The sequence below is a fragment of the Grammomys surdaster genome, unplaced genomic scaffold, assembly GCF_004785775.1.
Source record: "Grammomys surdaster isolate TR1022 unplaced genomic scaffold, NIH_TR_1.0 350, whole genome shotgun sequence".
NCBI lineage: Eukaryota > Metazoa > Chordata > Mammalia > Rodentia > Muridae > Grammomys > Grammomys surdaster.
The window spans coordinates 802,153-812,457 of NW_021604769.1; the positions used below are offsets into that span (position 1 = coordinate 802,153).

The 10,305-nt window shown below is 32.2% G+C and overlaps 1 protein-coding gene across 1 annotated transcript; it reads right to left on the reverse strand.

Moving 5' to 3' along the window:
- Positions 1–7,424: 7,424 nt before the first annotated feature.
- On the reverse strand, positions 7,425–8,489 carry LOC114631030 (olfactory receptor 8K3-like). Its single transcript, XM_028779336.1, has one exon. It carries the CDS (start codon positions 8,435–8,437, stop codon positions 7,499–7,501), a length of 939 nt encoding a protein of 312 aa, XP_028635169.1. The 5' UTR covers positions 8,438–8,489; the 3' UTR covers positions 7,425–7,498.
- Between the last annotated feature and the right edge of the window lie 1,816 nt (positions 8,490–10,305).

The following is a 10,305-nucleotide window of genomic DNA, read 5'->3' on the forward strand; positions in this document are numbered from 1 at the left end:
CTGTATAGAAACCTATACTGTTAAAGAAATAAAAAAAGATAATCATTAATTATGTTAGAGTCCACAAGTAGCAATACTGTATTTTTTTTTTTTTACTTAACACAGGGAAAATGTTTATTTAGCTCATTCTGGAGGTCTAAGAACATGGCACTGGCAATTGTTTGATCTCTTTTTAATACAATACAACAGGACTGCAGGCATCTCAGTGACAGTTTGTGCGAAAGTATAGACAAGTGGGAAAGGGGGTAATCAGGAGAGATGCCTGCATCCATTACAACAACCCATTCACAAAGGCACTAACTCACTCATAAGTAAAGCACATGAATCACACCAGTAATAGGTTAATCTAACTCATGACTCCACTATGTGCTATCACCCAGGGTTCCACAATCTCTCAGCGCTGTCACACTGAGGATTGGGCTTTATACACATGAGCTTTGGAGAGCAAACTTCAACCAGGTCCAAACCAGATCACTGTCCTCATCAATCTTCTTCCTAGTTCACCTTTCCTTTATAAACACTGTGAAATTTGTATGTTAGCATATATTGTAAAATTAGCATTCAGTTTACCACTGGCTCTACCTGTCAGCGTTTTCAACCTTTCAGTGAAGATGTCAGTCTCTACTCAGCCTAACCTGTTTCCTAGTTTGGCATGGTGATAGAGTCTGCTATGTATTTGTCATAAATATTATATATATTTACATATATATATATATAATATATTATATTGTATAATAGCAGGTCAAAAAATAATTATGTAATGATAATTCAATATTCAATTTCATTTAAATGAAAATACACTGAGAACCTCCATTATGCCCCATGCCCTTGAAGCCTGGCAAAGTCTGCATTAATTTATCCTTATTTGCATTTTGAGCAAGCTTCTCTAGTCACACCAACACAGGCATTTTGAGAAGAAGTGACACACCCCAGGTATTTACATTGCCATAATTCATGTAATAGTCAAGTTAAATAATCAAATTTTCCTTAATGACCTAGAGCCATTTCTTTCTATATTAGAACAAAATATAACATACTAAAAAAAAGTAACTGTTGCTTGTGTGGAATTTAGTCCACCCCATGTTTTTTCTTATTTATTGTTTTAGAACAAGGTCAAATTTCCTTTGTAGTTAGCAATCATTGCCATACTTCCAAGTATATCAAATTCCTAAGGAAATATGTGACTAAAAGGTTGTTATTTACTTATTTTGTTGTATTTGTTATTCATTTCCTCTTCTTTTTTTGCAATAATGTATTTTTGTATTTATATACAATATCTGTTATATTACATAGTATGAAAATGTATTTTATATTATTTTTAGATGTTAGTACGTGTATATAAAATTACAATGATTCTATCTTTTAAATTTTATAATATCTTAAAGCCTAAAGCAATGAAAAAATTGTTTTATGTTAATAAAAATATAAAATTTGAAGCTTCTCCTAAAAACTCTGATACAGTTCATTTTATTGTTATATAAGATAATGCCAAAATATAACTAAAAAAAATTCAGCATGAAACTCACTAAACAATTTTCTGTTAATGGGAGAAAATTTTGCATTTTATGGCAAAATTTATGTCACATATTTTAATTCATTAGAATAGAGGCATCATCCTTTGAAAATTTTACACTTGGTTCTATAATCAGATGATTTATTTATAAATCAAAAACAGCAAAATCTTTACAAAATAAAGCATAAATCAACTGATACTATCAGGAATATTTTTAAAGAAGCATTTGGTCTTAAAGATAATTAGTATGTTAAATGTTATTTCCAGTATGGATGACAAGTATAAGAGAAACATCAGCTATGCTATTGAAATGAATTCTACTAAAAAGCTAATAAACAAAGCACTCTTACTCATGATGTACAAGAATGTATAAAGCATCAAATGTACTTGCTATTCATTTACATGACCTGAATTACCTTGTTATCAAATCATCAACATTAAATCTACTGTAAGGCAAGAAAACTAAAAGTATTTCTCATGAATACAAGTAAAAGTTATGAATGAGTCAAACATTCATAATAAAATATTGAAATACAAAACCCAGTAGTAATTATAAAAGATTAAAGTTTAAAGTCAACTGTGTAGTTTATATTTGGGAATATATATGTATGTACATACATAAATGTAGCGTCAATTAAAAGAAATGGAGGTCATGACTTAAAAGAAAGCAAAGAGGAGCCTGTGGGAAAATGTGATTGTACCTTATTCTAGGATTAATGCCAGACAAACTATAAGACAAACAAATGAAAACTTCTAAATTATAAACAAAGGCATAAAATAGTTCTATTCAGAGACAGCAAGATTTTTGTTCCTGCTCCATAATAAGCAGCCCATATTAGCTACTTTTCTTGTGTTCAAAGACTTGAAAAGAAATTTAATGATGGAACGATTTATTCTGTCTAACGGCTTGAGGGACATAATGGGATAAGGAGGGCAGCTGGACTTGTCTGTGCAACAAGGACTGCCCACATAGTAGTCAATAAGGAAGCAGTGTGCACTGACTGTGTAGAGTCAGGGCTGGCTTGTAACTATGAATCTTCCCCCCAGAAAGCTTGTGTCTGCCAGGTATTGACACTGTCTACCAGGTTTTACAACCTGACAAAACAGTACTATAACCTATGGACAAAGTGTTCAAACATTTGTTTATGTGGAAAACATCTCACATTTAAGCATTAGAAAATATTGAAAAAAAGTTAAAATACTTAATAATCCAATTCATTACATTTTCAGTGCATAAAAGTATTGTTTAGAAATCAATTCCATATATATATATATATATATATATATATCTTAAGAAAGAAGATTTATATTCTGAAAAATACTGATGAACAAATAATTTAATATATGAAAATGTTATTTATTTAATGGAGAACAATTTTATAGCTGCTCATACCAAAATTGTCCAGAAACCCAACTAGTTTATTAAATCTCTGTGGCAATTATGAAAGGGATTTAAAAAGTCAATAATAAAATTTAGATGGAATTCTAAGAATTTCCAAGGTACTCAAAATAAGCAAACAGAAAAAAAGTAAAGAAGTTTCTTCTAAGAAGTTAGAAGATTTATATATTCTGATTTCAGCTCTTAATTTTAGATATTAATTTTAGCCATCACTGTTCTTTTTTTTTGACTCTAGTCTCCTGTAGCTCAGAAATTGAGAACCACATCAGTGTACCTGTGAGCTATATTAATGATATTCTAATCAAGTTGCTTTTCATAGATTTATGCCTACAGTAGCAATGGCAAAAGTTTAACATTGGTTACTTTACAAGCATGTTTCCCAAAGAATAAACACATACATTCTGGACTATAGTAAGTACAAGCACTATGTGTATACATGTATGCCCAAATTAAGTGGAAGGCATTCAGTGGAGAAAGACGAGTCCCTACAACAAATAGTGCTGTGACCTATAAATGAAGGATGAAGATAAACCCTTCCCTCCCTCTACCAAGTACAGAATTAATTCCATGTTGTTCTTGACTTTGTTTTTCAAAGCAGATTATTGAAGCATAATAAAGTCTAGATTTCAGAAACTTGTAACAGGCTATGACTTAGATTCTTAGGAGGAGATTCAGAAACAAATACAGGATACTCACTTCTAACGATGAATTTTTCATGCATTTTCCTTGTGTGTTCTCAACACCATAGGAATGATTTATGAGTTTTCACCCCCCTCGTGGGGCTCTTCCTAAGTCAAAGAAAAGCAATTTACTAATTCTACCTGGGCTTTGGAAAGCTTCATAAAGAGCCCATGAGACATTTGATAATTATAGGATACTTATATTTCCATGTAAGTAGTATTATGGGAGATATCTCCCACCATTGCTTTTTATTAATTTTTCTCTACTGTGTCTCAGATACTTAGAATCAAGTTATTCTACCTGTAAGACACATTAGTGATAATGTAAAAAGTTGCATTTTATTGAGTTATGCCTATAGCTATATGGCAGAACTTTAATGCAGGATGCTTTAAAACAAGTTATTTCAAAAACTATTTGTATTTTTCTATATTTTTGTGATACATTGAATTAGTTTGCAAAGTATTAGACAGATTTACAAATCCAGACATCCTAAATTAAATTTTTACAAGATTAACCTATCTATGTAATGAGATCCAAGATTATATAGCAACAACTGAAAGAAAATATTTTCCGCTTTTAGAAAAGTCTTCTAGTGTATTTTCTACCATGAATGGCCCCATGATTCATAAAAATAGCAGCACAAATATTACACTTATTTCCAACACCTTTGCCTTCATCTATTTAATTTATTTTTAGAATATACTTGACAGATCAATGGTTTGATAGATAAGCTCCATAAGTAATGATCAAATAAAATGGCTATCTGTATAAATATGAGCATAACTAAACATAATATATTCTACATTCACAATTTTCCAACAAATGATATGATGCCATGCTTTTTAGGCTGAGTTAGTCTCTTGCTATCTCTCTCTCTTTCTCTCTCTCTCTCCCTCTCTCTATGTCTCTGTCTATATAATTGATGGTATCTAGTTAATTCCATGTCTTACTTTTACACATAATTTAAGATAAAAATGAACATTTAAGTATCTCTTTGGTTATTAAATTTTTATTTTTATGTAACTGTGAAAATTGTAAGATGAAATATGAATTAAGATAAACTCCTTCAGAGCCCATTTAGGACTGACTGTTTCAACGTCTTCCATCCTTTGCACATTATCCAGTTAGAGAATTTCTGTGTTCATCACCACCTACTGCAAAAAAAGCTTCTCAGATGAGTTTTGACTGATCCTTTGCTCTATGTGTTAGGTCTATGTGTTTCTCTCTTCTAGTTATCTATAAAGCATGCTAAGTGATCTGAAAGGCAATGTTCTGGTGGGCTCTGGCATCTAACACTTGCTTTCTAGTTTTGGAAGGTCTAAAAGAACAGACATGAAGGAAGAAATACATCCCCAGGGTTGTGTTTTGAGGCTTCAAAATCTTTGCTCAGTTCCCAGATCATATCCCAGATATGAGACCCCACTTCTATTCTAGCCATATTGCCTCTGGACTCCTCCCTCTCCCCATGATTGATTCATCTTCTTTTGAAACATTAAAACCAGAAAAACATCCTTCTGTAAGTTTTTACAATTGTGGAATTCTTTCGCAACTATGGAAATGTAATTAATATAGTTTTTAGTAGGCTATTGAGGAAATATAGCTATGTAGTATAGAGATATAGAACTTTTAATTCATTTTAGTTATGCAATTGGTGATGGGACACATTATGCACTTCCTCCATTTACCATCTGCCACAGAATCTTGTAATCTACATTGATTTATATTCTAGTTTCCATTTAAGGAACAGAGTTTTCATATTTGTCCTTTGTTGTCAAAGTTTTAAAATAATAAAAATATGATCCAGTATTATTTATTTTTAATCCAATGTCAAAATATTATACATGTGCTGCCCATAAACATATACATGTACAAACAAATTGTTTGTTTAAGCATTAATCTATTTATAAGCATTTGATTACAACCTTATCTTCATTATCATGAGTATATGAGTATCTCTTTGCTATGCTTAATTTATTTCCTTTGGAAGTATCCTTGGATCAAAATAACTGAATCATAGAATACATAACCATTTCCTACTCCTTTCTTTTGGTGATGAGAGGCTCAAAACTGTCCTCCATAAGGATTATGTCACCAATTATCTGAGGTGTTCCATTTTGTCTTTCTGTTTAATGAAATTGCTAATAGAAAATAATCTAACTCTAGGGGGTAAATAGCTTTGATCCAGATGGTTAGCCTACTCTATTCCAGTATTATAATATAATTATATCATTTCTCATTACCTTTTCCTCCCTCTAGCCTCTCATATTCATATTTTCCTTGTCTTTCTCTTGAATTCATTACCTGCTTTTCATTAGCTGTTGTTACGTGCACACACACACACACAAACACACACACACACACACACACACACACACACATATATATATATATATATATATATATATATATATATATATATATAGAGAGAGAGAGAGAGAGAGAGAGAGAGAACCCTGTCAGTTATATGATATCATTTGCATGTATTTGTATGTACCTTTTCAGGTCTGACCACTTGGTATTGAATAACCAGTTAGTATGCTCTTGTTTGGAAACTGCTATGTCTCCCACTCTAAGTGTTTCTTATTTGTCTATACCACTTGGTCTGTGACTGAGAACTTTTGAAGTTCCTGTGTTCTCTTTGGCATGGCTACTTCTTCAACCCATGTTTAAACGTTATCTTCCAGCACTTGAATTTTTGCTTCCTGATGCAGATCATATATACCTTTGTTTAAATTGCACATGTTATACCTAATAGAATTCTGAGTGGAAAATTATCCTAAGAGATAAAATATGCAACCAAGTCCAGTGTTTAATACTACATTTAATAATTCAACTAATACATATTAAATTTTACAAAACATTTCATTGTATATTCACACATGTATATAGGGTATTTACATACTACATTATGTGTTCCATCATCTTCTTCCCTCTCTTCACATATTCAACTTTCCATTTCTAATAATACAAGTTCTAGTTTTACATCTTTAAAAAATATTCTACACAAGAGTACATATACAATACTTCTTTATAAGTTTGGCATAGTTTGTGCAACATGATGATCTCCAGTTCTCTTAATTTTTCTGACATTATTTCCTTTCTCTTCATGCCTGAGATGTTCAATTCTCTATATAGATAATGTGTCTTTATCCATATAGTTGCTGTTAGAAGTGATGCTGGTTTCTTGTCCTAGTTGTTGTGAATATATGAGAATAAACATTGGTATTTAAAAACCTCTATTTTATGCTGTTTTAATTAATCTTTGCAGATATTCAAGAATAGCACTAATTGATCAGACCTCATTATACTTTCAAATATATACTTTCAATACTTATTATATTTATACTTTCAATTATTTAGTAAGAATTATTCACTATTCTTTGCAAAGCATATATGTAGAGCATAATACAGGAAATATTTCTTTTAAATGGCAGCATGCCAGTATGATGTGTAGTTCTATACAGATGGCATATAAGGAAGAAAAGAAAAATACCCATTTCAATACATGTCTTTAGCCAAAGAAAGTCTAAAGTGAGGTACACACATGAATGTGTCTCATCCATTTCACCATAGGCAAATGCCAAAGTAAGAATAATGCCAAACTTTAGGCACTAGCAAGGAACTTTTTGTGAAACCAAGTTTAATACTAAAATAAAAACCAATTCTAATAAACTGCATTTTGAAAGCAAGGAAAACTTTGCAAAATCACTATACCTTTTAGGTCCAGATCACTTAAAAGTCTAGTACACATTATGTGCAATAGTATATAATCAGAATGATAAAATGCACATTATTACATTTTGCTTTATTTATTTATTTCTTGTAGGATCCAAGAATGCAACAAGACATGTAGATATGTTAGGCAAACTTTGTGCTTCTAGGCTATCTCCCCTTTAAACTAAAGTTTAAATACAAATTTTACAGACATTTTTCCATAGCTTTAGAAGAGCACCTTTTACCTCTTTATTTCTCAAGCTGTAGATAATGGGATTCAGCACAGGAATTACCAAGGTGTAGAACACAGAGGCCATTTTATCATTCTCAAAAGAGTGACTAGATTTGGGCTGTACATACATAAAAAACAAAGTCCCATATAATATAACTACTACTGTCAGGTGAGACCCACAGGTAGAGAAAGCCTTGTGTCTGCCTTCTGCAGAGTTCATCCTGAGGACAGCCACCAGGATAAAGATGTAGGACACAAGTACTACAGAAAGGGATGAAACCAAATTAAATGCTGAAAAGATCAATATGATAAGTTCAATGTCACGTGTGCCTGAACAGATCAAGGTCAGCAAAGGGAGACTGTCACAGTAGAAATGGCTAATAACATTATGGCCACAGAAGGATGAAATAAAAATTTTGAAAGAAATCAAAGAAAGAAAGGCACTGAAGAGATAAGGAATTGTCACCAATACCCAGCAGACTTTCTGTGACATGATGACAGTGTAGAGCAGGGGGTTGCAAATGGCCACATAGCGGTCATAGGCCATAGCTGACAGAACAAATAACTCACTAATGATGAAGAAGATAAACAAAGATAGCTGGAATGCACACCAATTGTAGGGAATGGTATTATTATTTGTTACAAAGTTTACCAACATTTTTGGTCCCACAGCTGTTGAATAGCCAAAATCAATGAATGCTAGATGTCTGAGAAAAAAGTACATAGGTGTTTGTAACCTCTCATCCAACTTTGTAAGGATGATCATGCCTAAATTTCCTACCATGGAGGCAACATAGATGAGAAAGAACAGTACAAAAAAAGGAGTCTGTAGTTCAGGGCGGTCTGTGATGCCCATAAGAATGAACTCATTCAGCACAGAGAGGTTCTGATTCTCCATATAGAGAGATAAGGAAGTATTTATTTGGAGCAATCTTCAAAGCACACTGGGATTCAGGAAATTACCTGTTAAAATTTCAGAATTCAAGTCACATTATGTAAGAGAATCCTATGTTTTTATGTTCTTCACTTGTTTATTTTGAAAGAAAGTAATTTTAAATGATTCATCTGCAATACTGAACACTGATACAAGGTTAAAAATATTGCACATGCATAGCATATACATTTGACGTTGTCTTTCTGTAATACGCTAAACATATCTGCAAAGTATGTGTAGTATCTTTATAATTTTATGTGCAAACATATCATTTAAAAGATGATTGATCTAGATTAAGAATCTTCATCTTTTTAAGCACTTTTGCTTTAAAATACATATAATTGTGAAACATTATTTAGAGAGAAGTGAAATGGAACAAATCATTTATATGTGTCTCAGCTTTACATTGTTACAACTCATCCATGGAAACATCATGAACTCCCTATATAGGAATTGTATATATCTCCTGATTGTAGCATCTTCTATCAAATACCATCCTGGCTCCTTAACTATTCAATATTATGAAACTGAATCCTCATTCTGTTTTTAATCCATCTAGAGTGAATAACTGATCTCATTCTTGCACTAGTTCAGAACATAGTACATTGAAATGATGAGTCCTGTGTTGCTATTATTCATTCTAGTATGTTTTAAGTATCCATGTACAATCATGGTAATTAACTTGTCAAGTTGTACTCCTAAGCGAACTCTATAACTATACATAATTCACTATTGGAAGCATATGACTCAAGGAGCAGATGATATATTCAGTCTGAAGGAATAATGTCTACTGTGATGCAGGAGGAACAACAAATGCTGTACCAAAGAAAGATCTATGGTTACCAGGAGTAAATATATATGGAAAACTTAATTTTAAACAAATAATATGCAAAAACAAGCAAATAAATATTAGATGCCTAAGAAGAAATAACACCCATAGAAATTTACTATGCTCATGTTTTAATTTTGACTACTTTAAAATATTATTTAATTTTTCATCAGCTAAATATTTATAGATCTGAATTACCAACTGCAGTCTTTTAAATGTGCACTCATTAATTCCTTTCTGATATGCTTTATATGTTTGGTTGTTTATAAACAAATGTTTTCAAATACATAAGTATTTATATTGTACATAAAATACTGTACAGAACATTATATAGAATATAAAAATGTGGAGTACTATATTCCTCTTTTAATTATGGCTAGAAAACTTAGAAATGCACATGTGCATACACACACACACACACACACACACACACACTTCGTTATATGTACATAACAAATGTTTTCTGGGCACAATTTAATCAATACCTTCATAAATTTATGGTTATCTGCACAACAAGACCTGCACAAGATCAAGCTAGCTAAAAATACTGGCATAAATGTCAGAGGTACTCTTCTCTAGCCCCTTCTGTTATTAAAAAACTCTTTGGAGTTGATACTTTCTCAGGAAAGGAAAATAAGTCTGTTGAGGATGTGGGTCGTCTTTGGTTTCTCATGCTCCAGTGAATGACATCATAGCCGTTCATACTTGAGCAGCAGTAAGGGGACTTAATGTATTATAAAAACACAGACATGAATTTTAGAGAGCTGTGTAGTAGAGGATACATGGGAGGATTGAATGGAGAATATAGAGAGTATATTTTATCATATTTCATTCTAACATGTATGAAAGTCTCTCAGACTCCAAAGTGTCCGGGTGTCCGGAATATGTACTAGACTATGATCTCTCTCTCTCTCTCTCTCTCTCTCTCTCTCTCTCTCTCTCTCTCTCTGTCTCTCTCTCTCTCTCTCCCTCCCTCCCTCCCTCCCTCCCTCCCTCCCTCCCT

What these genes read in the sequence shown, in the direction of transcription:
- LOC114631030 (XM_028779336.1), bottom strand. Translation starts at nt 8,437, where the DNA reads ATGGAGAATCAGAACCTCTCTGTGCTGAATGAGTTCATTCTTATGGGC.